The sequence below is a fragment of the Pseudomassariella vexata genome (genome assembly GCF_002105095.1).
Source record: "Pseudomassariella vexata strain CBS 129021 chromosome Unknown BCR38scaffold_5, whole genome shotgun sequence".
Taxonomy (NCBI): Eukaryota; Fungi; Ascomycota; class Sordariomycetes; order Amphisphaeriales; family Pseudomassariaceae; genus Pseudomassariella; species Pseudomassariella vexata.
The window spans coordinates 2,228,746-2,254,823 of NW_024467960.1; the positions used below are offsets into that span (position 1 = coordinate 2,228,746).

At 50.8% G+C, this 26,078-nt stretch overlaps 11 protein-coding genes across 11 annotated transcripts; 6 read left to right on the forward strand and 5 right to left on the reverse strand.

The window, feature by feature from the left end:
- Nucleotides 1-119: 119 nt before the first annotated feature.
- BCR38DRAFT_179883 (uncharacterized protein) lies at nucleotides 120-988 on the forward strand. Its single transcript, XM_040853924.1, has one exon. It carries the CDS (start codon nucleotides 358-360, stop codon nucleotides 817-819), a length of 462 nt encoding a protein of 153 aa, XP_040717391.1. The 5' UTR covers nucleotides 120-357; the 3' UTR covers nucleotides 820-988.
- On the forward strand, nucleotides 928-1,474 carry BCR38DRAFT_456981 (uncharacterized protein; the record flags this gene model as incomplete). The annotated part of the gene is made up of 3 exons (XM_040861989.1): nucleotides 928-985; nucleotides 1,047-1,363; nucleotides 1,418-1,474. The coding sequence occupies 3 exons, from the start codon at nucleotides 928-930 to the stop codon at nucleotides 1,472-1,474; spliced, it is 432 nt and encodes a 143-aa protein (XP_040717392.1).
- Nucleotides 1,475-3,157: 1,683 nt separating this feature from the next.
- Nucleotides 3,158-3,720, reverse strand: BCR38DRAFT_340111 (shwachman-Bodian-diamond syndrome protein; the record flags this gene model as incomplete). Its single annotated transcript, XM_040855752.1, has 3 exons — nucleotides 3,158-3,223; nucleotides 3,278-3,401; nucleotides 3,557-3,720. 3 exons carry the CDS (start codon nucleotides 3,718-3,720, stop codon nucleotides 3,158-3,160), a joined length of 354 nt encoding a protein of 117 aa, XP_040717393.1.
- A 1,605-nt stretch (nucleotides 3,721-5,325) lies between these two features.
- BCR38DRAFT_484059 (uncharacterized protein) lies at nucleotides 5,326-8,549 on the reverse strand (the record flags this gene model as incomplete). The annotated part of the gene is made up of 7 exons (XM_040863701.1): nucleotides 5,326-6,236; nucleotides 6,290-6,514; nucleotides 6,575-6,809; nucleotides 6,865-7,083; nucleotides 7,139-7,339; nucleotides 7,420-7,740; nucleotides 7,797-8,549. 7 exons carry the CDS (start codon nucleotides 8,547-8,549, stop codon nucleotides 5,326-5,328), a joined length of 2,865 nt encoding a protein of 954 aa, XP_040717394.1.
- A 1,157-nt stretch (nucleotides 8,550-9,706) lies between these two features.
- BCR38DRAFT_430236 (uncharacterized protein) lies at nucleotides 9,707-11,154 on the forward strand. Its single transcript, XM_040860025.1, has 4 exons — nucleotides 9,707-10,015; nucleotides 10,067-10,139; nucleotides 10,204-10,535; nucleotides 10,599-11,154. Exons 1-4 carry the CDS (start codon nucleotides 9,863-9,865, stop codon nucleotides 10,722-10,724), a joined length of 684 nt encoding a protein of 227 aa, XP_040717395.1. The 5' UTR covers nucleotides 9,707-9,862; the 3' UTR covers nucleotides 10,725-11,154.
- Nucleotides 11,155-11,579: 425 nt separating this feature from the next.
- Nucleotides 11,580-12,535, forward strand: BCR38DRAFT_339865 (ras family protein; the record flags this gene model as incomplete). Its single annotated transcript, XM_040855729.1, has 5 exons — nucleotides 11,580-11,645; nucleotides 11,781-11,873; nucleotides 11,929-12,082; nucleotides 12,145-12,350; nucleotides 12,401-12,535. 5 exons carry the CDS (start codon nucleotides 11,580-11,582, stop codon nucleotides 12,533-12,535), a joined length of 654 nt encoding a protein of 217 aa, XP_040717396.1.
- A 1,796-nt stretch (nucleotides 12,536-14,331) lies between these two features.
- On the reverse strand, nucleotides 14,332-15,612 carry BCR38DRAFT_180012 (uncharacterized protein). Its single transcript, XM_040853925.1, has one exon. The coding sequence runs from the start codon at nucleotides 15,493-15,495 to the stop codon at nucleotides 14,701-14,703; it is 795 nt and encodes a 264-aa protein (XP_040717397.1). The 5' UTR covers nucleotides 15,496-15,612; the 3' UTR covers nucleotides 14,332-14,700.
- Nucleotides 15,613-16,785: 1,173 nt separating this feature from the next.
- Nucleotides 16,786-20,448, forward strand: BCR38DRAFT_390133 (calcium-translocating P-type ATPase). The gene is made up of 4 exons (XM_040857552.1): nucleotides 16,786-17,252; nucleotides 17,338-17,495; nucleotides 17,554-20,180; nucleotides 20,233-20,448. The coding sequence occupies exons 1-4, from the start codon at nucleotides 17,135-17,137 to the stop codon at nucleotides 20,321-20,323; spliced, it is 2,994 nt and encodes a 997-aa protein (XP_040717398.1). The 5' UTR covers nucleotides 16,786-17,134; the 3' UTR covers nucleotides 20,324-20,448.
- Nucleotides 20,449-20,450: 2 nt separating this feature from the next.
- Nucleotides 20,451-21,742, reverse strand: BCR38DRAFT_523222 (proteasome A-type and B-type). The gene is made up of 3 exons (XM_040865254.1): nucleotides 21,404-21,742; nucleotides 20,854-21,324; nucleotides 20,451-20,784 (listed from the first exon to the last, which is right to left on the reverse strand). The coding sequence occupies exons 1-3, from the start codon at nucleotides 21,404-21,406 to the stop codon at nucleotides 20,641-20,643; spliced, it is 618 nt and encodes a 205-aa protein (XP_040717399.1). The 5' UTR covers nucleotides 21,407-21,742; the 3' UTR covers nucleotides 20,451-20,640.
- A 309-nt stretch (nucleotides 21,743-22,051) lies between these two features.
- BCR38DRAFT_408374 (GLUT4 regulating protein TUG-domain-containing protein) lies at nucleotides 22,052-23,542 on the forward strand (the record flags this gene model as incomplete). The annotated part of the gene is made up of 1 exon (XM_040858259.1): nucleotides 22,052-23,542. One exon carries the CDS (start codon nucleotides 22,052-22,054, stop codon nucleotides 23,540-23,542), a length of 1,491 nt encoding a protein of 496 aa, XP_040717400.1.
- Nucleotides 23,543-24,006: 464 nt separating this feature from the next.
- Nucleotides 24,007-24,712, reverse strand: BCR38DRAFT_484066 (ribosomal protein L36e; the record flags this gene model as incomplete). The annotated part of the gene is made up of 4 exons (XM_040863702.1): nucleotides 24,007-24,087; nucleotides 24,143-24,224; nucleotides 24,395-24,495; nucleotides 24,656-24,712. The coding sequence occupies 4 exons, from the start codon at nucleotides 24,710-24,712 to the stop codon at nucleotides 24,007-24,009; spliced, it is 321 nt and encodes a 106-aa protein (XP_040717401.1).
- Between the last annotated feature and the right edge of the window lie 1,366 nt (nucleotides 24,713-26,078).

The following is a 26,078-nucleotide window of genomic DNA, read 5'->3' on the forward strand; positions in this document are numbered from 1 at the left end:
GTGCTCCCTCTCCCCGTGAAGGACCTTGTCGTCTGATCTTCGAGCCATCATCGTCGACGTTTCCAATGCGACAAGGCAGAGCCCCATCCGCGAACGGCTCCTGATCCAAGCTTCACCACCTCATCCTTGCGGAAATCATTCATGACCCTTTCCGCCCCGTCGAACAAGAACACACTACCGGCGTCAGATAACTAGCTTCAAACAGCGCCCTCCGCTGCCCTCGAGCCATGTCCCGTTGAGGCTCAACCTAATATCATCGTCAACATCGTATACTCAGGGAATAAGGTTGAAAGGCCCGTCCATCATTCCCAAGCTGGGCCCCATACCGACACTGTGGAAACAAGGAATGCCGCTCGGATGCCCGCTGTCATCATAGATCAGATTATCAGAACGTGGATCTCCAACGAAACTGCTTCAAACGTCCGGTACCAGCAACCCACGACAGGGAGAGCGCTTCTGCCAAAGCTTGTGTGTCAGGACCTGCTCCACGGGAGCACCGCTGTCCCCTCCCCCCCCGGGCAGGAGGCCACACCGTCCTACCTCCAATATAGTCCACTCATACCCCCGCTGGCCGAGGGTTTACGTTGGCTATTCCTTTCTCTTCTTTTGTTCTTACTTGCCAGCGCTGTGCACTCGCTTGTCGATTACTTTCTTTCATATCGACAAATTCTGTTCTACAGCAAACCCGCAGGTCCGGCTACCTTGCATTTATTTTCCCTTCGAACTACCGCTTGTTGTTATATACTATTACCGAGAGGGCAGACACGTCACACCGTCGACCTTCGTTACCTTCTTTGTTGGAGCTTGTTTGGACTTTGAGAAGATTCGGCATACAGTTTCGGGCTTGGGCACTTCAGGAAAAGAGACAAGGGTCCAATAAAAGAAACGGGAATTTTCGGAGGAACTATTTGAGAAAGTACCGCGAACATGGGAAGGCTTATCAAGAACCACTGGGCGAGGCTCATCACCTTAACGGCCGCAACTTGTAAGTGGGATATCCAGTGGGACTGGGTTGCAGAGACCAACTTGCTAACATGCCATGTTAGACCAAATTGCTGCCGCTCTCGAAGGATTCTTCTGGCCTAAGATATTTTTCGATTTCCTCACGAAAACCCTCGACCCGGCTGTGAAGCCCGTACCGGTCTTGCAAATTATCAACCTCTTAATGGGCCTCTGGATGCTGGCATGGGAGTGGCCACTGGGGCTTATTGCCGGATCGTCTATCCACCGCAGCCTCGAGGCTCGACTTGCTGTTCTGCCTCTGACCGCTCTGGCTGCCGTCCTGATCTACCAAGGCACTAACTCGGCACTCTACTACGTCGTGGCAATGGTTGTTTACTTTTGGGCGTATAGTGAAGGCGAGGTACGTTTTGACTTGCCCACAGTGCAAATTTCTCTCAAACTAACATCGACCCAGATTGTCTGCGCCAAGCCATGGACTCTACCACAGAGAGGCGGCCGCGGCAAAGTATAAGTCATGGGAGACTTTTACTCGCGAGGACGCGTCGTCATGAACATGGCCGTCCCGTGTTCCCCCCCCTCTCTTACGCTCTCCCACTACAAGGTGGTGCATTAGTGGGCAGAGGGGATACCACCGTATATATATATATATATATATGTATACATGGCCCTCTTCGCTCTTCTCTCTCTGGAGAGAGTCGAAGGCCAATATCTGCATTGTCATTTTTCCCACAGCGAACATTATTACAACACCAACTCTTTCGGCATTTATACGGATGACGGCGTTTCTACTTATTTTTATTTATTTACTGGATTTTAACTCGCGAATCACTCCCGCCACCGACTAGAACGACTTGGAAAGAGAGAAAAGCAAATGTCTTGAACACAGTATTGGGCAAAACAAAAACTCCAGAGTTATTTTTGGTGGCGGTCTTGAGAACGATGCAAGCATGGTGTAGAGGAGGAGCAAGAGGATGGGATGGGATGGGGTGGGATGATAACTAGAAACTGGGCCGAGAAAGCCAGTCTTCGCCTCATGCAGATCGCAGGGTGATGGGAGGAAACTGGAGAAAGAAAGAGCTACCTACGACCCGTGGACGCAGACTATGGCACACCACTCGACAATCAACAAAACATGGATCAGCCAACCTTTCTCCTTTTGGGAAGCTGGTCTTTTTCCCGTCATACCTTTGTCCCGACAATGCGTGTAGCAGGAAGCGAGGCTTAACCAAAATACCTAATATCCATACAACATTCAACTTCCAACGAGGCCCTGATTTGGGATCGCGAAGTCAATAACAGAACCTAGTAGTTCAGCAAACCTTTTTGCATTACTACTCATCGTGTGATCGCTTAGTGTATATGTACGCATGGTGGATCCAATTCGTTCGTCCCTTCTCGCTGTTCTTACTAACCCAAACATCCCATCATTTCCCTTCTATACACGCACTTTCATGTCAACTCCATCGCCTCATCTTTTCCCCTCACACACCGTCTGAGTAAGACCACGAGAAAAATCTGTCTAATTTTCATGGCTTGGTCGTGTTTCGGAAAATCTTGGTTGCGGATCATGGTAGCATTGACCATCTCGTAGACCTACCCAAACCGCATGTGAAACGATCTTCAGACGCTACCCCAGCCTCGAGAAAGACTTGCACTCTAGTGATGGCGGAGTCCCTGTTTGTAAATACCAGCACTACTTAGCACCAAAGCTGTTCGTTGCCATGTCAATATGGGCTACAATACGATGTCCGATGATGGCAAGGTGGCACTCGGTTATTTGGCCAAGGCGGAAATAACTGACCGAGAGGTACTCCAGTGGATCAAGAAGTGCCGAGGAAATAGAAGCCGAGGAGCGTTGAGCTAAAAGTCGAACCATGCTTCACTAATATATCGAATGATCGTGACGGAGATGGTCACTTAATTACCATAGGATGGATATTTGCTGGGGGTCACGGCCACTGCACAACGGTCGAGACCTCAGGAAATATGTTGAGGAACATTTTGATTATGATCGATGGATTCCGTGCAGATCTTTACCACTAATTCCACTGGAGTGACTACCTGTTTCCAGTCTCAATGCACTCACACTACTTGTGCCTCATCCATCCCCAATGCAATAACCGTTTGCGCCGTGGGTCGACCCTCTACCCATCATGAGAGGAGGTACCATCAGTCCCAAATACCTTTCAATTCACTATCGTGGGCCAGTGGTAATCGAACCCATTTGCGCGTCATTCTTGGGGCCTTGGCGCTCGGGGAACTGCAACAGCCCATTAGCATGCATATAAAGAGGACTCTCAGGATTGCCACGTACCTCGGTCTCTTGAGAACTGCCCTTCTCCAGGATCTGCTTGATAACCTCCTCATCGATCGAGGTGCCAAACTCATTCTCCAGTGTCGCTTTGGAAGCGCCGTCCATCTGGCCTTGTGCTCCTTGCCTGTCGGAGCAGTCGTGTTAGCCGCCCAATATCACAAGGGTTTGGGTCGCAGGGCTGGCGACTGTTTCACGTGCCTATGCTACGGCAAAGACGCTGGATGTTCCCGTTCACAAAACGGAATGAATCATGGGGGCAAGGTAATAGGGCTGACTTACTTGTGTGTGACGAAGATTTTGAACGCGGAGATGAACTGAACCATGGGAACCGACTTGTCCTCCTTCCACTTCTTCATAGTCTCGACGTCATCGACAAAGATGACGAAGTCATCCTCCTTGCCCTGGTAGTGGATCTTGGTCTGGATGGCCTGGCCTTTCGTCATGTCGGCGGCGTTGGTGTTTGTTGTATGGGGGAGTGGTTGATAGAGTGTTGTAGTGAAGTAGACGAGCGTGTGGTTATGTGAAGGGGTGCTGTGTTGTTGATGATGTCAGAAGATAGAGGATGGAGGGGAAAGTCCAGTGGAAGGGAGAGTTCACGGCTAGAATTTATGAGGGGTAATCACAGCTCTTCTGCAAGCTTCTAATTGCTGCAAGCCTGCATCGTAACTGCCTTTGTGCGTGTATTCGATCATCATTGCTCTGCCTACGTCATAGCTAGGGGAACACGCGACAGCCCCGCCAATTTACAAGCCTGGACAGCCTTTGAGATGGCTTTCAGTGCTGTCGTTTCCCGCTTTGGCTGGGTTCCTGCGTCAGCTCAACCACCCCGCACTAAATGACATCCCAATACTATAGCTCGGCATGGACGCGCTCTTCTTTATCAGCTATTTCATAAAAAGGTCGCAGAGGTATGTTATTGTTGAAGTAGTTTGTTTCCGGAGGAAACCCTACCAAGAAAGACATCACCACAGCTGTTCTAGATCTCGGTCTTGACAGCCTCTCTGCCCCGCCACAGCTTTAGACTACCTGACGTCACTTCCGGGTTCAGGCAGGGATATGCCCCTTCCAGTGGGTTTCCACCTCCGGACAACATAAACGGAAAGGTCCAAACATGCAAACAAGGCGAGCTGTGGCTACGTACCTGGGTAGCATCAGATGCGGTTACGTATGTACCAGTAGCAAAGTGATCAACGGCAAGGCAGGGCGGGTGCTTGTAGCTACCATTGACCCGTTCAAGCTACATCTACTCTTCCCAGGGCTGGCTGTGACATGAACAGGCAGCACGAATAGACCCTCTTAGGGGCGAGGGATCAAATGCCCGGAGCCATTAGACCTAATCTATGATAACTCAACGGATTTGCCTGGGATATTGCATCACAGAAGGGGATAATTCATCACTATCAGGCGCGGTAGCGGAACGCTAGGAGCAGCCTCTCGCCCTCTGCAAGCTGATTTGAACTAATCGTCAGGCGGTGTTCATATGCCATTCATAACAAAACAACCGAATTCAACTCTCGTAGTATGTTATAATTGGCCCGACCAGATCAGAGCTCCAGGCAACAAGTCTACGTAAATCGACGTCAAGTTTATACACGCAACCAATAAGAATCTTCTAGACCACCAAGCCTGGTGATCAGAGGCAATCCTGGAACCAAGACAACTGCTGTCCAGGACAGGAACTGAATGCCAATACGACCCGCTAGACTTGTAAGGTACTACCTTATTTGGTATCTAATGTGCCCGTGACACGTCGGGGTCTATTAGCAATACTGCAACAGTTGCGACGGCCTCCTGTGGTGTCAATGTATGTATGTTTGATTCCATTACACGCATCGTCCAACTTTGTAATCTATGTACATAATGAACCTGTGAGCCATCCAACTCCCAATGCAGAGAGCAGTGAGTGACAACCAAGTGAAGTATGTGTAGTGTAGTCTCCGTAATAAAAACAAAATGAATCCAGCTCGCAACAATCAGGTTACGGATGCGTGTCCTTCCCTAAGTACCCAATCAAACAGCCTTGCAACTCCAAAACCTGGGTATATAATTCATCGAAAGAAACCACGGAGTCCTCCCGTCTTAAGACCCCTATTGATGACGCTGACCTTAGTCCACTTGCTCACCGGCTTCGCGTGGTGCGCTGTCGTTTCGAGCCCTGGTTGTTTTGTGTAATTCATGTTATGTACGTTCTCCTTTTCCTTTGTGGACGAGGCTGGGGATGCCGATTTAAGTGATGGTGTGTGGTGATTTCGGATGCTGTTTGCCGAGGACGTTCGCAATGCCGAAGGAGGCCTGGCCTGTGATTCCTCCAGTTGCCATTGTGATTCTAGCTTGGAAGGATCGAGTCTTCTGACAGTGCCGCACCTGGATGCAGTGTCGTTTGCAGGGGAACGCTCGCTGGGGCTGCTGGCGCGTTCTGTTTCATCTCGAATGGCGGGCAGCCTGCCCTGGGCCTCGCCCTCACACTCCTCATCAAGATTCAACGAAGGCGTTGTAAAATCGCAGTTGAGCGTAACAAGTGCATCGACGAAGTTGTTGACGTGTGGAAGTTCGTCCTCGTGTGCCTTGCTCATGTTCGTGCTCGCAGCACTGGCCGACCGGTTCTTGAAGGAATTGGTAATGCTCGAGACGCTTAGTTTTCGCATCATAGTGGAGGCGGAGCTGCGGACGAGATGTTCACTCCTGGACCGGTTTGTTATGCCGGGGAGTGGCAGAACATCGCGACTCCAGACATCAGCGAGCAGGGCTTCCAGACGGGCTCGATCAGCTCGCGGCGGAGCCAAGATAGGAACCCGTGAGTTTGTTGTCAAGAGCGACTGGGAGCGGTTGATCGGAGAGGCGGTTTTGGTAGTCGACGTGTCTCTAATTGTAGTAGTATTCTTCAAAATCACTTGACACAAAGGGGATTTCGGTCCAACGGTGGTAGCTCGGTGGATAGAAAGACGACGAGCAACCGTGCCTATTGTAGTTAGTCCACCAGCCATCACCGCTCATAATTTCTATGCGACGCACCTGGTTTTCCAAAAACCGTTCCAAGACTTTTGATATTTAATGATAGTGAACTGCAGAATGGCGGCTCTGTTCGATCAAGCGTCTCCCTGGGCATGGAACTTGACAGGCGGTTTCGCCACTCAAGCTCTTCCTTAGGAGAGCAGGCCGTCATGATGATTTCGTACAGTTGGTGATCAACCTCAAACACAAGCTTCCAAGAGAAGGGCACCGTGTGACATTGCAATCCTGAATAGTGTCAGCATGTTTGACGGTTGAAACGCCCCTATGTATTTTGATCTCACATACCTCGGCCATTGTCAACTTCCTCGATTTTGATGGTGTCCAACCCAATGCAAGCTTGAATGGTGTAGATTTGATCAGATCTACCCGCAGTGGCGAGACACAGGCAATCCTTGTAAAGCAGTGCAACCATGTAACTTCCACTAACGCCTTCTCTCGTTTGCCAGCAGATGTGCAAAGCGCCGCATAACTGGATCTGTCCTAGTGACCGTATCGTAGTCTTGAGAGTCGCATCAATATACTACCAGTACGGTCAGCTACGTAAAGCATTGGATGATTGCCCAGGGGATTCATACTTGATCTGGAAAGACGAGTCGATCCTGAAGAAGCCATGTCTTCTCCATCGTTGACTTGACGGAAGGGTCATCAGTAGCACGGTTGATTTCAGCCGTAGCTTCGCGGAGCCGGACGAGGACGTTTTCAATCTCGGCATGGGAATTGGGACAATCGTAGACAGGGGTGCACTTGAGTAGCTCGGCGAAGAGCAGAGGGTACTTGCATATCCTCTGAATGGGCTTCGGATCGTTAGTATCGCAGGGGGGTAGTTTTGCACACGCGGTGTAGACATACCTTGACCAACAGATCACCAATAGTGAGCGACTTTCTTGAATGGTCCAGATGTTGGTTCGCTGATCCCAGCGAAGCTGCCAAGGCCTCCAAGCCTTTCTGATACGTCTCCCACTGAGGCATGATTCGATGAGTTGACGCAACATCTTTGATCATCATCTCGTACTTGGCCCCATATTCTTCATAGACAAAGAAACGGTTCATCTTGAGAATGTCAGCGGTCGGAATGAATCCCCATCCACCAGGGGAAAGGCATCAAATACAAAACAAGGGCCGAGACGTACTCTTCTACCAAATACTTGAGCAACTTCGGCCGCAACATCGGGCTCTGCTGTCATGCCGGGAACAGTCTGCAGCCATGAGCCCCCTACTATGTCCTCAGGGACGGAATCTAGACTCCGCCATCTGCCGTGAGTCGGCCTGCTGACTGGCTTTGGTGCGGGTGGTAGTTGATCTGTCTGGGTGTATTCGGAGTTGGGCACCACCCGGTGAAGCTCACCTAGGATATCTTCGTGTAGCTCAACAACATCCGTCAGGTTTCGGTTAATAGAAGATCGAAGGCCCATCTGCTGGGTCGGTAGGGACGCAAGAATTGTAACATAGACCTTGGATAGGTCAGCAAGACGGGGTACGAACCCAGTGGTCAAGACGAGCAACCTACGTTCATCAAAAACTTGATATCACCAATGTAACTCTCTTCCGTTTCAATCAGCTCGTCCAAAATGCGTCGTCTCTGCAACAGACGCTCGGTAATAGCAGGGTCCATAATAGGTGATCGTTCCGAGCACATACTATCCTCTGAGAATCTTCCACCGGACATTGAAGCTCTGCTACTGCGATCCGTCTTGGCATGGTGAGAAGATCGTGCCGTGTTCCTCCTGGGTCGCGTCATGACGCTGGCGCTGGCGAGACTTACACTCGCACTTCTGACGCCGGTCACATATCCGAAGGAGTCATCCGATGAAGACCTTCTGTGGTTGGCGCCTGATGCAACCTCGGAGTGCGTGGAGAAAGACTCCTTGACACCTTTGTGGCCCCAACCCCGCGGCCGGCGTGCCCGTTTCTGTAGGGTCTTCATCCATCTGTGGAACGGCTTGCCATCGACTTGCGGTGACTCGGATTCCTGATATTCGTGGCCGTCTTCATCCAAGGGGAGCCGTGGGAACTCATATATCCGGTTTGGTGATTCTGTTTCCTCAGCATCCAATGCTAAACCCAAGGCCGTTATGTTATCCAAATCCTTCCAAGCGTCCCCTCCGTCAAATAAAGAAAGGTCGACATCATAAATCGCCAAATCAGAATCAGTCCGGTTGGCTTTCAGAAGAGACCGTGGGGTGCTCTTCTTGGCGATGTTGAGAGAGCTACTCCGCGAGCAGGGTCGAGGAGAATCGTGGCTCATGGCAAGAAGAGCCATACTAGAAGGAATGCTCCTCTCGCCGAGGTTTTGAGGTACCAAAAAAATGAAGATGCAAAATTGGCTCCAAAGACTCAAAAAAGTTCCTAGACAACCAAAAGCAACGGACGAGGCTGGTATCAAAACATTACGACGCGAACAGCAAGGGAACAATGTAGAGGTGGCGGGCGAAAGAAAGTTAAGGCCCAAAGGTCCGCCCAAGGGTATGTATGCAGATGCAGTCGTAGCTCGACGCCCTGCAACATGATAGCAGCAAGAACGGCTCGGCGAAGCTTATCTTTCGGGGAAAGAGACAGGAGCTGAGAGACTAGTTGATTTGGGGCGAAACTGCCATGGACAATGGGACGGAAAAGTCCAGGTTGGCTGGACCTGCCTGCAAGTCTTGTTGAAAGCCGAAGGGTTGGAACTGGTTGGAACTGCTGCAAAACTATTTGGCGTATGAGACGGTGGCACAGTCGCGGTGCCCGTGGTAACACCTGAGAGCGCGTCATGTCTACTGAGCTTCAAGGGACATTCCGATTGCGAAATGGGCAATGTAGATCACAGTGTTCACTGCATCAATATTGCAGCTGGACATGGAAAAGAGAACCACGTTGGTAGGTAACAGACAACTTGTCTGCTAGTTGCGCGCAAGTGAAAACTTTAGAATGTTTCGAAGCATGCGACCTACCTGTCAAAGTGGTTGAAGGTTTGCGAGCCTGGTTCATGGGACGATTGACAGTTGAACTTGACGAGCGAGGCAAGTGAAAGCCAATTGGGTTAATTGGCGGTAATAGAGTTCCCGTCGAACCAGCCGAATTGCGACCCTAGCCCAGCCTCAGCGTCACAGGGGATCAGCTCGTCGGATGCTTCCCTTAAGGTTCCTTGACGTCGATCCGTGCAAATTGCGATCGACCAGCCATTTTGCAGATATTGAAATGGCAGTTGCTGATGGACAGAGTGGTGGAGGAAATCATCCCGATACTGCAATAACGAAGATATCCAGCTGTAATGCGGCTTTGCAATAGTTATTACCCTACGTACTTCGTATTTGGCAGTGCCAAGACATATTTGTAGCTGAGGGGTTGAGGCTCTGGATCGGCCACGGCGAAACGTAATTCCTGAAAGCACCAAGCTACCCCTCGTTCGAGGCCAAGTTTGCAAGGACCCGCGTCTAGCCAACGCGTCCCGCTACTGACTGCTGTGATGAATCAGTCCTTGAGCCTATGGAAGCTTGACAGTCAACCAAACTCCAACGCTTTTTTTCATTAAGGCGACAAATATTCAATAATGACTTGACTTTCTGCAACTCAATAACGGGCCTTCCCTTAAGAATGGAAAATCTACATGCGCCTACAATTCCCTCCGGGCCATCATCTAGGCCTTCAGCCAATGGCAATGCAGCGCATCTCTCCTTCGCCGAGCTTTCGCTCAAGAAGGACAATGTCGAGGCTGAACTCAAGGCTCTGGGTGGTGTGTTGAACTCAGTGAGCCCCTCCACTTGCGAAGCCGATGACAGCAGCTAAGGAAATACCTAGCATGGAGTCAACATGGAAACGCCCCTCACGACGTCGGACGGATTTCCTCGTGCAGACATAGATGTAGCACAAAGTACGAGTCATCAGAGTCCGAATTATGTTGCCTAGGCAGCCAACCAGCTGACTTGCTGATACAGTTCGCACCACCAGATCCAAGATCATTCATTTGCGAAATGATTACAAGGACCTGATGAATGCTATTGAGAAACAACTCCATGAACACTTCGCCAGCCTCCACGATACCGATGATGTGGCACCTGCGCCAAGTGCTGGTGCAGGAATGATGGGTGACTCCATCCCACAAATGCGAGACGAGGCTTTTGCGAAAGTGAACACGGTGGCTGCAAGCAGCCCAGCGGATGATGCTGGTCTGAAGCCTGGCGACGAGATCCGAAACTTCGGATACGTGAACAAAGCCAATCACGATGGTCTGAAAAAGGTGGCAGAATGTGTTCAGGGCAACTTGGGAGTAAGTCAACCTGAGGGATGCACATCTACCAACCTGCTTTGGATAGAACTGATGGTGTTGCAGCAAATCATTCTCGTAAAAATATCACGTCGAACCGATGCCGGACGACAAGAGCTTCAGCTCAATCTGACACCACGACAAGACTGGGGTGGTAGAGGGACGCTGGGCTGCCACATATTGCCGCTGTAGATATCTAGGGAGGTACATTAGTCCGGTTGACGAGGCCCCATCATTTCTTTAGGAATGAGCTCTTTGCTAGCAAGAGGGCTGCTCCATCGCCAGCAAAATACTAGCATGGCGCACATATGTAAGGACCTAAAAAAGACGTGTTGAAGTAAGCCAGGCCAACCCTAGGGCTCCTTAGGCTGTGGTGAATTAGCAGTCAGGTATTATCGCCACCTAATGGCTGAGAGCCCGATAGTACTCAGGCATCCAGTCTGCAAGCAAATGTCTCCCTGCCTAAAGCTGTCTTGTAGGTAAACACAGACGTGAATGGATTAATAAGAAAGAGGGGCGTCAAGGTTGTAGTTTCAGGCCATCCTAGATAGATGCCAGCAGTGAAAAGTATTAAAGAACCTCACATTGACTTCAGAACTCGATTCACTCTCAGTCACTTGCGAGTAAAGCCTGACAAACTTCAATTCACAATCTCGACCCACCTTTTGTTTCTGGCCCACAGCAACCACGACCTCTTGTGCCACAATCAAGCCACAACTAAAAAATTTCGCTTAGGCCCGAGCTGAGGCACCAAAGGAGAGCCCGATCCATTATCCCGCCTTCCTTTCAACCTCAGCGAGAGATCAATCTATCGGTCAAGACTTCGATTCATATCAACTTGCACTTCTCCCCCCTGCAATACGCTCGAGGTACGCATCCCTTTCGCATAGCCATTGTCACCTTGCTCTTCTGTATTCGCTTCTTCTACATTGAAGCAAGCTCCAGACTTTCTCTACTTCCTCGGCGCATCTGACAGAATCCCCCCCCACTGACGTCGCCCCAGTCGTCTGTTTACATCACCTCGATCACCGCTAGCTATCGCCCATCATGGCCGCCGCTCAGCAAGCCCCGACCTTCAAGCTGGTCCTCGTCGGCGATGGTGGTACTGGAAAGGTATGTTGTTAATCTAGTCCGTTTCTTTTCTGAGACGACTATCGTGGTCCTACTGACGTGGGGTCACCGCGTGCTACCCCTCGCTCCCACCCAAGATCGTCCGAACAGAATACTGATACCCATCGCGACTTGCAGACCACCTTCGTCAAGCGCCACTTGACTGGTGAATTCGAGAAGAAGTACATGGCTACCCTCGGTGTCGAGGTTCACCCTCTGGGCTTTACCACCGTAAGTTGCCCCTGCGCTCTAGAGTTTCTTGCGCGCAATTGCTAATCTTCCAAAGAACTTCGGTCAGATCACCTTCGATGTCTGGGATACCGCTGGCCAGGAAAAGTTCGGCGGTCTTCGCGACGGATACTACATCAACGGACAGTGCGGCATCATCATGTTCGATGTTACCTCGCGTATCACCTACAAGAACGTCCCGAACTGGCACCGTAAGTACCCCGATGCGGTAATCGCAACCTGGTTGCACGACACATGCTAATCTTCTTACCAGGTGATCTCGTCCGCGTCTGCGAGAACATTCCCATCGTTCTCTGCGGCAACAAGGTTGACGTGAAGGAGCGCAAGGTCAAGGCCAAGACCATCACGTTCCACCGAAAGAAGAACCTCCAGTACTACGATATCTCTGCCAAGTCCAACTACAATTTCGAGAAGCCCTTCCTGTGGCTGGCTCGCAAGCTTGTCGGCAACCCTGCTCTGGTAGGTTCAAACTCGCTTAGTGACTACAGAATGTGTCTAACTATTTCCAGGAATTCGTCGCTGCCCCTGCCCTCGCACCGCCCACCGCCCAGGTCGATGAGAAGCTTCTCGAGCAGTACCGTCTGGAGATGGAAGCAGCGAAGGATATGCCTCTGCCTGGTGAGGATGAGGATGATGACTTGTAGAAGGCACCACACGTGACGACAGAATGAACAAGCGTGGCTACGTCTGTGCAGCAGCCTACTGTTGCTGAGCCTACGGGTTTGTATGGCTGGATGGATCGCGATGAGTATTGAGTTTGGCAAGGATAAACAAATGAGCGCCGCAAAGGCGCCCCTTGGCTGGGATGGAATGCCTCCACGGAGGGATTCAACGCATTGCTGCATCTGCAGCCTCTAGATAGCACCAACTAGACATCACGAGAAAAGATCAACCCTTCCGATCTTAATGACCTGACACATTGTTTCCCAAATTCATTTCTTAATGCAGCTGTGAAGTGGTCTTGATCTTGGTGATGCTAGTTAAAGATGCTGCTGTGAACTATTACCGAACCCTGCTCTGGATAGACGGAGTAGTATACTAAGCAGTACAATATAATGCGTACAATCAGGTCTGTTCGGTATGGAAGCAATTGCCCCCGTCCCTATATGTTTCTAGCCCCAGGAAGCTTACTAACTGCGAAACAGGAACTCATGTTTCAAAATTTGGTGAAGTGGGAAGAAAGGCAGCACGGGAGCAGGAACCCAGGACCGGTAGTAGCAAGTTAAGACGCAAGTAGAGCTGGTTCGCCCCAGACCGGCAGCCAGTGACAAATGCTTCCCGCGGTAACTAAATATGATGAAACCTGTGAGCGATACACGCTTATATGACGAGGCTTGGTCTCATCCAAATAGGGGATTCCACAACCGTCGATTGGTCGTAAGCTCAAGTAGATCGTTTCGAATAGTCACTGGATGCCTGGTGAAACAATATCCTTTTCAAAGGACTCGGGGGTCTGTTCGTACACAGCCGGGCTTCCCAATTCGACAATACTATCATGTTTTGAATGGTTGTCCAGCCTGTTATCTCGCGTTTGAAGTGCCATACTAATTGCGCTATCCCCTGATACGAGTCATATTCAGAATAGTTGGCTTGTCAGCAACATAATATCAAGCAATACTGTCGAGGGGAAAACTTGCTACCCTTCATGAACTTGCACCGCTAGTAACTCCTTCTCGTCTCGGAATACGCACCAAAATAGCTAAGGATTTTCTGCCTTGTTCTTGGGTTGCTTCGAGTTGAGAAACCTGCTCTCATTACGGAATTGGTCGATCCGAAGGGACCCCTCCTCTGTGAAATTGTCGTGAGAAGCACTTGACGGATGATAACGATGATGTATGGAGACCTAGCGGAGTGATGTTTGAAAACTCACGTTTCACAAAACCTATTCCCTGGGATGCAAGCGTCCTTCCTTCTTATGAGTGACCAATAGGGCGGCAACAACAAAGCCAGGCCAGTAAGCAGAGCCATCCAATTGCCCGGTCATATGGTTACTCGCTCTGCTACATGCATCCGTTCTTCCTATACCACAAGATACATAAGGAGATACGTTCAAGGCTGAAATGTAAGATAGAAATGAATAGGTAACCCGATTGCTTCTATAGGCAAAGCTTGTCTGGAATGGTAACTCAATACTGATCCAGTGTCCAGTATATTAATGTACAAGTGTTAATTCTGCTAAGCTTTTGAAAAATAAATCGCATGAGGACCATTTCCAAGAGCGTGCCAAGGCACAGTCCCGCTTCCATTGCCTTGTGTTTCTAAGGCTGTGCCACCCTCCCGATGCAAGTTGCATAACCTTGACGGACGAATCCGGAGGAATCTGGTGAATTTGGCAATCATGAGTAGCAAGCCAAGCCAAGTTGGCTATACATGAGACCATTGTCGTCGTCTACAGGTGACGTAGCAAGAATCGAAGGCGTGTCACAGACAACGTTGTCCAGTCGAATAGTTTACCACCCCATTACTCATGGATTCTGTAGACAGGTATCCACGTTAAATATTATTTAAGAACTATTATATTACCCGCTGCGAGCGACTGGGCAAGTGAGCATGTCACCCCGCATTGTATTCCAGAGTCATCATTCACCAATATATCCCCAATCTAACCCCAATCGCTAAACGCCGGTGGGCATGCCTACACACCATCCTGAATCTCCCCGTCTGGAACCTATGCACAATCAATCAACCTTACATATAGGTTTGTAACCCTCCTCAAAGTACTCCTGCTCATTGTCCACGGATCCCCAGGCCCCAAAGAAGACAGACAATTTGTGGCTGACCGACTTACCGACCTTCCGTAGGCGCCTTGTCACCCTTCCTCTCTAGCTTGGGCGTGGAGGAGCCTTTGAGCGCGGCGGAGCCTGGCTGCCGTGTCATCTAATGTTAGCTTTGGCTTCCCGCGCCCATTGCTACTCACGCTGCTGAGCAGGATTGAAACTGACAGAGAATGGTGTGGCGCATCGCCGGGTTGGTCTTGCAACAAGTGGTACATTTTGGTGCCAGTCCCATCGTTCGCATTGCCTCGTAGCAATGCCTGGGGCGTCTTATTCGTGTTGACTGCGGTGCCGGCCGTGGGGCTAGTCGCGGCTCCTTTCCGACTCCAAATCGCACGGACAGCCTTCCTCAGACCCTTAGAGCGGGAAGCCGACGAAGCGGACGGCGCGGACGCAAAGGCATGCAGATTACTGATGCCGGTACTGTCTCGTTGCTTGGCCGTCGGATCCCTCACGAAGCTCGGGACACTCTTCGATGGGCCCTGGGACAGCCTGCTGTCGTTGAGGGCAGCATGGCAATTCGAACACACTCCTTTGGAGGTCTGCGCTTGTGTCGAGAGAGCTTTTGCCGGACCCGAGCATGCACAGAAGAGGTCCGAAGAGTTGATCTCGGCCCTCCAGATGTTGATTCTAGCCTTTGAACGTTCACCGCTGCTTGGTTGTTCGGTTGGTTTCGGCTTGCTGTCTACTTTTTCCCATAGTAGACTAGATGGTTTTCGTAGTTCAACAGCGTTCTGCGCAGTTGTGTCGTTTGGCGGCACCATTATGTGTGTCGAAAGCAGAAAAGAGTCAATAAAGATGTGTATTCGCAAGCGTCCCGATATAGGCATGCTCCTGAACAGGATGAGACCGAAAGCCAAGAGACCGCAATTCTTCCCGATAATATATCCCAAGAATCCAAAAATAGTTCAGAGCATCTCTCAATGCTTGACGAAAGTGGTGGCGGCCAACTGGGCTGGGACTGCAACTGGGTTACTGGACGTTGTTTTGGTAGAGAAGTTGGGGACGGTCAGAGTGGTCTGAAGACGATGATCAAAAGGCGGCAATTCCTCGGTGAGGTGAGATGAGCTCCTGCCAGAAAAATGGTACGATAAATCTGAACATTATTATCGTCGTGATTCCATGGAGTAACAACACAACAATCAACTTATTCCAGTATTTACTTGATAGTAGCCAAACGCGTCCTGACGAATGGCATACCAAACGCTATTACCCCAACAGATGTTCCGACGCCAGCCAGCCGAAGGCTTATTTCCCGGGTTAATAGTGATACTCGTGTCAAAAGTAGGGTATTGCTCCGAATTCTTCCACGCAGAAGACATTTCCTTATTTCGTGAGACTGAAACTTGTATACTGAGCAGGTAGGTTTCGGTCTGCAGATGAAGTAGCAACGTGTATGACGTCAGGTGGTTACGATGTTAGTTTACCACTGCCCTAAAAGTCAGCTGCTACCGCTACCCCATTCCCTACGCTACCTTGATAGTTTAAAGTGGCTTGCTGGGCTGCTTGCCAGGGAATGCACGCTATTCCTTGATTTGAGAGGAACTCATCGTATATTATGTCCTTGGCTATGAATATGTCTCACCTGTTTCGAGGATTGCGCCGTTCCACCCGTGGTGTACCTTCAAAATCCCTTATGGTCCACCCCACCAGATCTATCTGCTATCCACTTCCGAGCCGTAGCGACGGCTCGCTCCATTCTGCACTGCCGCTTCCAATGTCGGGTAGTGACGACTGAAGACTACGGTCTGAGTGATAAGCCCAAAACAACTACTTCAATGCTGGTTTTAACTCTAGACTGGTGTCTAGGAGTCGAGTGGTCTCGATAATTCACCTGGTAGAGGAGAGAATGGCTGTACCTAGTACGTGAGAACAAAGTCACGTTCGGTTGGAAGAAAACATTGCGACAATGATGCCGTAGAACAAGATGGAATGAAACACAGACCCAAGAAGTACATCTAGACTGCCAGCCTTGCAACTTAATGCAGGGCCTTGATAGGAATCCAATCAGCAACTGTCCCAAAGACCCCTCGTTGCAGGGGTCCTATCCAAATCAGCCATCGGCATGGCAGAAACAGGCAAGGCGGCCGAATTCTAGAATGGAGTTCGACAAGCTAACAGCCTCATGTGCTAAGAACACGTTGTGCCTTTTGCTTTGGTGATAGAATGCTCCACCCACCTATGTACCGTGCAACTTGCAAGAGCCAAAGTCTCTCTTTCTGCCTCAACCCACCTCCTTCAACGTTTTCACACTTTCTTTCAAGTGGCAAGTGTGTATTCGACAAAAAGACATGTGGCATTTATAAAGCGCCGTCATCCGTCTGCATACAAATCCCCGTCTTGGTTGAGCTGGTCACCTTGCGCCGTCGCAATCGCATGGTTGGTTTACAGAGAGCAGCTATTCCGCCCTCGCACCCGCTGATTTGAACGCCGAGTCAAGAAGGCAGCACCCCGCGTCCACCCACTACTATGGAGAATGCCTCTGCGAAGCCAGCACAGGACGTACTGGCCCATTTCGATGTCGATGCGCAGAAAGGTCTCACTGACAAGCAGGTCATTGATCTGAGGTCCAAGCATGGCAGGAATTGTAAGTCAACTTCCACCATTTCCTTGATGTCCTTGAGTTGCGCCAAGTGCGAGTGCGAGTGCTGACGAGGGTACTTTTGTTGTAGCTATTCCGGAAGAACCCCCGACCCCTTTATGGGAGCTCATTCTGGAACAATTCAAAGATCAACTGGTTCTCATCCTTCTCGGGTCCGCCGCCGTCTCTTTCGTGTTAGCTCTCTTCGAGGAGGATGAAGGGTGGAGCGCATTTGTTGATCCTGCAGTCGTGAGTTGGCCTTACCCGATCCTGGTTGCGCATGCCATTAACACCCTCTGCCCAACAGATTTTGACTATATTGATTCTCAATGCCGTCGTCGGTGTCTCCCAAGAAAGCAGTGCCGAGAAGGCTATTGCCGCCCTTCAAGAATACTCGGCCAACGAGGCCAGCGTCATACGGAACGATGGGCTTATTTCGCGCATCAAGGCAGAGGAGCTCGTTCCTGGCGACATCATCTCCATCTCCGTTGGCGACAGGATTCCTGCCGATTGCCGACTCACCTCCATCGAGAGCAACAGTTTCTCTGTTGACCAGGCTATCCTAACAGGGGAAAGCGAGAGTGTTAGCAAGGATCCCACAGCGGTTGTCAGCGACGACAAGCCTGTTCTACAGGACCAAGTCAACATTCTTTTCTCGGGTACAACTGTTGTCACTGGACGCGCTACCGCCGTGGTTGTCCAAACCGGCTCGAATACTGCTATTGGTGACATCCACGAGAGCATCACCGCCCAGATATCCGAGCCCACGCCGCTGAAGCAAAAATTGAACGACTTCGGTGACTCTTTGGCCAAGGTCATCACTGTTATCTGTGTGCTAGTTTGGCTCATCAATATTCCCCACTTCGCGGACCCCAGTCATGGAAGCTGGACCAAGGGCGCCATCTACTACTTGAAGATTGCTGTTTCTCTTGGTGTTGCGGCCATTCCAGAAGGTCTTGCAGTCGTCATCACTACATGCCTTGCTCTCGGAACACGAAAGATGGCTGCCAAGAACGCTGTTGTTCGAAGTCTGCCCTCGGTTGAGACACTTGGAAGCTGCAGCGTTATTTGCTCTGACAAGACAGGTACACTCACCACGAACCAGATGAGCGTTAGCAAGGTTGTTTACATTAGCGAGAACGGATCCGATTTGGAGGAATTCGACGTTGAGGGCACCACCTTTGCCCCCAAGGGTGACATCAAGCGCAACGGTAAGGTGGTTCAGAACCTGGGCCAAACCTCCAGCACCATCTGCCAGATAGCCGAGGTCGCCGCGCTCTGCAATGATGCTCGCTTGGCGTATGACGCACGCGCTGGGAACTTCTCCATTGTCGGCGAGCCCACTGAAGGCGCTCTTAGAGTTCTAGCCGAGAAGATTGGACCCTGCGCCCCGGCGAGCTACGACCCTGAAGAGACTCTCCACCATGCCAGTAGCTACTACGAACAGAAGTTCCCCAGAATCTCCACCTTCGAGTTCTCCAGAGACCGCAAGAGCATGTCAGTGCTCGTTCAGAACGGCCAGCAGAAGAAGCTTTTGGTCAAAGGTGCCCCCGAGTCCATCATCGAGCGCTGCACACACACTCTAGTTGGTACCGATGGCAAGCGTGTCCCGGTTGACAGTAGAATCTACGACCTACTCATGAAGGAGGTTGTTGAGTACGGCAACCGAGGTCTCCGAGTGATTGCTCTAGCTGGCATAGAGGACGTCTCTTCAAATCCCCTGGTGAACAACGCCAAGTCAACGGCACAATACGCCCAACTTGAACAAAATCTTACGCTACTTGGTCTTGTTGGCATGCTTGATCCTCCCCGCCCCGAGGTTGCTGGTGCCATCAGGAAGTGCAAGAATGCTGGAATTCGCGTCATCGTTATCACTGGAGACAACCGCAACACAGCCGAAAGTATCTGCCGATCCATCGGCGTTTTCGGAGAATTCGAGGATATAAAGGGCAAGAGCTACACGGGCAGAGAATTCGACAATCTTAGCCCCAGCGAACAATTGGAGGCTGCTAAGAAAGCGTCCTTGTTCTCTCGTGTTGAGCCTAGCCACAAGTCCAAGCTCGTTGATTTGCTCCAGTCCCTGAATGAAGTCGTGGCCATGACCGGTGACGGTGTCAATGACGCCCCGGCGCTCAAGAAGGCCGATATTGGCGTTGCTATGGGTTCAGGTACTGATGTGGCTAAGCTGGCTGCTGACATGGTTCTTGCCGATGACAACTTTGCAACTATCGAGGTAGCCATTGAGGAGGGCCGATCCATCTACAACAACACTCAGCAGTTTATCCGATACCTCATTTCGTCCAACATTGGAGAAGTCGTTTCCATCTTCCTGACCGCTGCCATTGGCATGCCTGAGGCTCTTATCCCAGTGCAACTCCTGTGGGTCAACTTGGTCACTGATGGTCTTCCTGCTACCGCACTGTCATTCAACCCTCCCGACCATGACATCATGAAGAGACAGCCGCGAAAGCGTGACGAAGCTCTGATCGGTGGCTGGTTGTTCTTCCGCTACTTGGTCATCGGCACATACGTTGGTCTCGCTACGGTTGCAGGCTATGCCTGGTGGTTCATGTACAACTCTGAGGGACCGCAAATCAGCTTCTGGCAGCTGTCTCATTTCCACCGCTGCTCATCCGATTTCTCAGAAATTGGATGCCAGATGTTCAGCAATGATATGGCCAAGTCGGCATCCACCGTGTCTTTGTCGATCCTGGTCGTTATCGAGATGCTCAATGCCATGAACGCCCTTTCGTCCAGCGAATCTCTCTTGACGCTGCCTCTGTGGGACAATATGATGCTTGTTTATGCCATCACCCTCTCCATGGCTCTGCACTTTGCCCTCCTCTACACGCCGGTTCTTCAGACTCTCTTTTCCATCCTGCCCTTGAACTGGAACGAATGGAAGGCCGTCATGATCATCAGTGCTCCTGTTATGTAAGTATCTTCCCCTCATCATAATAGTGAATTTATTCTAATTGTGTAACAGTCTCATTGATGAAGTACTAAAGGCTGTTGAGAGACAGTTTTTCGTGCAAAATACGAATGACGTAGTCACCGAGACCAAGAAAGAGGCCTAAAGTGGACATAGATCTAAGATTGGTATAAACTAGATTAGAGCTGTGATAAAGCTACTGCTCACAGCTGCGTACGACACGCAGCATCACATAGGAGCTTATAGATAACAATATTATTTATTCACGCCATGTCTTGTTACCAATACCGTTTGAACTATTAGCAGCCACCTCACAGAGATCACATTTATTGGTACAAGATAGCTTTCTTTGCCATCTGATTGGTAGTCTATTATCCGCACGTCCATCGCCGTTGAGTAAACTTCCCAAAGATGCAGCGTCTCAGGAATCAATCCAGCCAAACTCCCCAAACCCTTCACCGCCTAGTCTTGTCGTCCCTTGAGTAATCGCTTGGTAACCTTGTTCTTCTCGATGATGTAAACGTGTGCTCCCCATCCTGACAACGCATCTCTGTCGACGGCGTTCAGTAGCGCTTGCGAGATAGTCTCGAAGAGATCCTCCGGCTCCTAAACGCGGTGAAAACAGGAGTTAGCATCATTCATACTCCAATTCGTGCAACGCCACGGTAAACGTACCAGGTCAGGCTCCCACAAGCTCTCGCACATGCCAAACAGCTGCTCCGTCGCCGTGCCGCTGACAATGAAATCCTTGGCAAAATCAATGCACCCGATGCTGTCGAACCCGCAGATGAAGGGCTGTCCCGTCTTGGGCTCGAGACCTGCGACCACGGGGGACACGAAGTAAGGGCCAAACCGCTTCTCGTAAAGGCTGCTGCTGACGAGGTTGGCGAAGGTGGTAGGCGCAATGTTGCGCTCCTCCCGCAGCCGATACATGTTGACCTTGTACCGGAACAGGTCCGCGACCGTGATGACGTCGGTCGCGAGGCCCGTCAGACCCAGGAACACGTCGCCGTACTGGAACACCTTGGGGAAGTTGTTGGATACCGTTAGGGCTTGCAGCCCGAGGCGCAGGTCGCAGGCTATGGCTACACAGTCCTTGCCCACCATGGCTACGCAGGCGCCGCCATTTATGGAGAAGGGGGAGGACTGGCACGTTGGAGGGTTGTGTTAGCAACTGTCGGGGAGATGGATATTGGGGGCACGGTTTGGTGTGATTGCAGCTTACCATGGTGAATGGAGAATGCGGGTGGTTTGGGGATAGAGAAGTTGCGACTCAATCAAAAGCTATATTGACGGTCGATTCGAGCGGTCAGTAGATATGTGAAGTCGGATCGTCGTCAAGTTGGGTGGTGGAGCTGTTCGTGATGGATGGGGTTCTATTGAAGCTGGTGTTCGCCTGGCTGCGGTCGTTGCTACTAGCAAGGCAAGGCAAACACGGTATGGCGCGGCAGGAGCTTCAATTTGGCCCCGACCTGACAGGGGTCACGAACGCTTGGGCCGGCGGGTTGCTGTTGGTCAAGTTGAACAAATGCAGCTCTCAAAGTGGGATGTTTTGCCCCTCTACATCTTCTGGAGTGGCCTATTCTGAGACCCGAAAAGCGCCCAGAATTTATTGCCAACTGCTGACGAATTAGGCTGATGTAAAGCGCCTTCTGAAGCTGTCTTCGCACTATTTCCTTGATATTCTTCTGTACTTGAGGTTTATTAAGCTGGCACTTGACAAACACCGGTGCCAATACTGATGTCCCGCACAGAGGAATAATCTGGATTACTTGAGAAGAGCTCCCCAGCATCCGCACACGGCCTTATTCGGTTGTGTCATACACTAGAGAGATCTTACGAGGATACCTACCGACGAGCGAGTTTTAGAACCATGGCAACCAACGTCAAGGTCGTGAGCACCGACCTGCGGACCACGACGGTCAAGGTCACTCCTGCCACTTACCTGACCGAGATTCTCGACAAAGCCTGCGCAAAATGGGGCTTGCAGTCGGACAGATATCTGCTAAAGCACAACAACAAACAACTTGACCTGTCCAATACTTTCCGTAATGCCGGGCTTGTCCCTGGCGCTAAGCTCGAGCTGATCACGAAATCGAAGTCGCCCTCTGTTCTCAGCATCGCTCTAGCTTTACCCGAACGGGAAGCAAGTTCATTCGGAAACCAGAGGGCTGTCGAGAAACTACCCAGCGACTACACAATATGGAGTGTGCTTCGATATTTTGAGGCGCAGACGTTCCAGGGGAAGAACATCAACATCACTGGACGAGGTGTGCCGCAAATAAGCAATGGACAAGGACCAGGACAGCTCTATTATGAGACGCCAGTACTGCAGATCGAGCAGCGATCGTTTTCGACATTCGTCGATTTTCAGAAAACTTTGTCGTCGCTGGGCTACAATTCAGGATCCGTCCTGATTAGGCTGTCATTCAAGAAGACCGAAAGGACGCTCGTGGAGGCCATGGAATACATCACTCAATATTTCCAAGGGGAGAAGGAGCAGGAGAAAGAGACGACTGCTAGAGCTGCGGAGCGGGCCCAGCCTTCCACATCAAATGCTGAGAGCAAGGGTATCACACTCAAAGCGGACGGTCCAGCTGAAGTTGATGGGGAACCAGCCCCTCAACCCGAGGCTGCTCCGACAGAGCAGGTACAAGCAGAACCTGGTGCTATGGATGTCGATTCCGCACCTACTGGCAATCCTCTAGTCCCTGTGTCCATCTTCTCAGCTCCGTCGGCTTCGACCCCGGCAGCTGCACGTATCAATGAGCCGGACGAAGTCTATGAACCAGGATTGGCCCAGTTGACATCTCGTCAGCAGTTCTTGAAGACTGCCGCTCAGAACAAGCGGCTTCCTTCTGACAAAGAGATTGCGGAGAAGGCCGCCGCGGAAGCCGCGAGGCTTGATGCTATCAAGTCCGTTGACGTCAAGGTCCGGTTTCCGGATAACACATCGGCACAATGGCAGTTTGACCAAAGCGCGACCGGCGAGTTGCTACACCGGGCGGTTCGTAACGTGATGGCAGCTCAGCAAGCCCCTTTCAAGCTCATCCTGCCCGGTCCCCAGCATGTCGCCATCCGCGATGACTCGGCGAATCTCATCAGAACGTACAACCTAACCATCCGGACCCTGGTGAATCTAGTATGGGACGACTCAGTTCCAGATGCGGCACGGAAACAGCCCTTTTTGAGGCAGAGTGCCGCTCAAAGAGCTCAAGCAATCATTGTGCCGGAGGTGCCGCAAGTTGAGGAGAACGAGCCGACCCCGGCTGTACCGCAACGATCCGACGAACCTAGGCGAGACGTTGGTTCGAAGGGGACGCCCAAGTGGCTGAAAGGACTGCCTGGTCTTCGAAATAAGTAAACAGCCAGTTTATCGCATTGAGGCTTGGGGAGACTTGTACGCATAGCATTGGAGTTCAGGCTGCATGGTATATGAATACTACACGACGCAACACAATTTATCATTATCTACGGTTAGTTGACGATCGCTAGGGAATTCAGTTAAATGATTGCAGAAGCGGATGGGCAATTTGTACAATGTTCCCTTGGCTCACTTGAGGTCACTTCATCCATTTATACTGAATTGGTCATACAAATTAATGTACTCGAAAGAGTTCAGGCTCACAAGCGATAGAAGCTAGAAATGGCATGTCATAAAAAACCTTTTGGTACTGTCCAGATGGTATTGAGTATGCGGCTAGCAGCTACCTGCTGGGCATCCATGTCTTCCATCTGCAAATCAATGTCGTAAAGACAACGCCAGACCATGCCGAATCTACTTTTTTTCATTTGCCAAATCCACCAAACCCCGAAATATCACGTCATTTAGTGACCGGCGCGGCGGGACTCGGCGATCACACCTTGGAGCTCATCGACCTTCTTCTTGGCACGACCGAAGGTACCGAGCTGAGGGTACGTTAGTAGGTGAAGTCATTCCATTGGACAGGGGGGGGGTACACACTCTCTTCTTCGCCAGCTTACGTGCACGCTTGTCCTTGCTGTTGCGGAGGAGTTCAATGACTCGGCGCTCGTAGGGGGCAAGACTAGATATACCTGTTAGTAATTATCGTTTGAGAGCACTTATAGTTAGCCATTATAGGCAACAACTCAAGTAGCAGAACCTGACTAGGCCTTCGGCCATCAGATATCACCCCATTTTCATTCCACCAATGTATATCCCCTTGTAAGATGATAAAAGAGAGATCGAACGTACCCAGCAACCTCCTTCACGATGTCGCGAACGAAGGCAGTGCGCTTGCTCAAGTGGCCCTTGGTGCGAGACACACGGGGTTTAACAACGCGAGCAGTCGTCTTCTAAATTGGGGGAATGACAACAAGTCGTCAGCCAAAACGTCCATCGTCTGCGATTGTTTTGCGTTTTCTCTCGCCCTTCGTGGGGGTGGTCGAAGCAAAAATCATGCAGAGATCCTCCACGAGGTGAGACGCTTTTGGGAGAGAAAGGACTTCATCTTACGTGTCCACGGTTGATACCGATGGTCAGCCCGCTGCGGGCGGGGGCTTCCTTGGCCATCTTGCAATTGTCGTGATGCTAGACGGTCGTGGGAGGTCTTGTCGTTAGTATGATCTTCGCGGATGGAAAAGATCAAAAAAAGAGGTCTCGACAAAATTTACCGCGGGTAGGTTGGATTTTGGAAAGTGCGGCCATGGAGCTTAAGCGAGAGATGGTCCATGCGTTGTGGCTGGAGGAGGTGTGGTTTTGCGTTGTGGCTTCAAAAAATCGATCGCGGTTGCCGACTTAGCATCAAAGTCAGGTTATTGTGAAGGGTCCAAGTCAGCAAGACGCAGCTCGCAATCATCGATGTTCCAACGCTCCAAGTTTGAATAACAACATGCGCGACTCAAGCTCGGTTGGTATCACAACGAAAACATTCGTCGGTCCTTTTCTCCGACACTCGCTTTTTCAGACCTCGCCCAATGTTTGAACAACTTCCATATCTAAGAACACCAGTGCCTTGCTCAAGTATTTGTCTGTTATACTATTCTTCTACCCACTTTAGACCTTGTGCTGAGCACGAGGGCTGTGCCAAACTCGCAAAAGTCCTGCTGTATGACGCTCATCCCCGAACACGATCATCGTGCGTTTTCGCCGGCGTACAAATTCGTGACTGGTGCAAGCGGCTGCCAGGCATTCCCCTGTCCTTCGGCGTCGCCTAATATGTGGCAGTGCCAGTCTGATGTCGCATGAAGGCACTAACTGTTTTCTCCGTACAACTATTTTCGCAGGAGTGATGGCGATGATGGACCCTATTTGCTCCCCATGTCGATTCTATAGTGGACTCGTTCGCAAGTCGCGTGTCCGGGTTATCTCACCGCTTGCACGATCCGATATGGGCAAAGGCAGCTGAACATCCCGGACCGAATCATGCGTCATCGAGAGCTCTGATACGGCATCAAGAACGAACTGGGTTGTCGTTGGGAATAGTATTCGCGCAACACGATGGGTATGCATCGGCACTCATCAAAAAGCCTTATCAACCAAAGCTGGCGGCGCAAGGTCGTATTCTATAATCCTGTGTTCCCCTGGAATATTCTTAGGGGAGAAACTTGAAACTTGAGTCAAGCCAACAATGACGGCTATGTCGGCCTTAAAGGATCCCGTTTCTGGCCTTTCTGGGCTAACCTGGCGCCATAAGATCTGAATGCAGATCATAGTAGAGTGTTGTGGTAGGTAGAATTTCCCTATCCAGCGAATCATTCGGGCGCCTGCATTGGTGATCTGCAGCCGTACCCGCATTTCTGCCCGGTAAAGTTATGGACGGAATGTCTTGGCAGGGGAATCACGCTCCGTCGCAATATCGAAATCCAGGCAAGCGCATAAGTAACAAGACAGACTCGAGGAATCACACTTGCCCAATTGTTGGTGGTGGATTCCTAGC

Coding starts and splice junctions, on each gene's coding strand:
- BCR38DRAFT_179883 (XM_040853924.1), top strand. CDS start 358: ATGCCCGCTGTCATCATAGATCAGATTATCAGAACGTGGATCTCCAAC.
- BCR38DRAFT_430236 (XM_040860025.1), top strand. CDS start 9,863: ATGGAAAATCTACATGCGCCTACAATTCCCTCCGGGCCATCATCTAGG. Junction 10,016..10,066: donor TGGGTGGTGTGTTGAACTCA/GTGAGCCCCTCC, acceptor GGAAATACCTAG/CATGGAGTCAACATGGAAAC. Junction 10,140..10,203: donor AGACATAGATGTAGCACAAA/GTACGAGTCATC, acceptor TTGCTGATACAG/TTCGCACCACCAGATCCAAG.
- BCR38DRAFT_180012 (XM_040853925.1), bottom strand. CDS start 15,495: ATGCCTATATCGGGACGCTTGCGAATACACATCTTTATTGACTCTTTT.
- BCR38DRAFT_390133 (XM_040857552.1), top strand. CDS start 17,135: ATGGAGAATGCCTCTGCGAAGCCAGCACAGGACGTACTGGCCCATTTC. Junction 17,253..17,337: donor GTCCAAGCATGGCAGGAATT/GTAAGTCAACTT, acceptor CTTTTGTTGTAG/CTATTCCGGAAGAACCCCCG. Junction 20,181..20,232: donor ATCATCAGTGCTCCTGTTAT/GTAAGTATCTTC, acceptor ATTGTGTAACAG/TCTCATTGATGAAGTACTAA.
- BCR38DRAFT_523222 (XM_040865254.1), bottom strand. Junction 20,785..20,853: donor GCTTGTGGGAGCCTGACCTG/GTACGTTTACCG, acceptor CACCGCGTTTAG/GAGCCGGAGGATCTCTTCGA.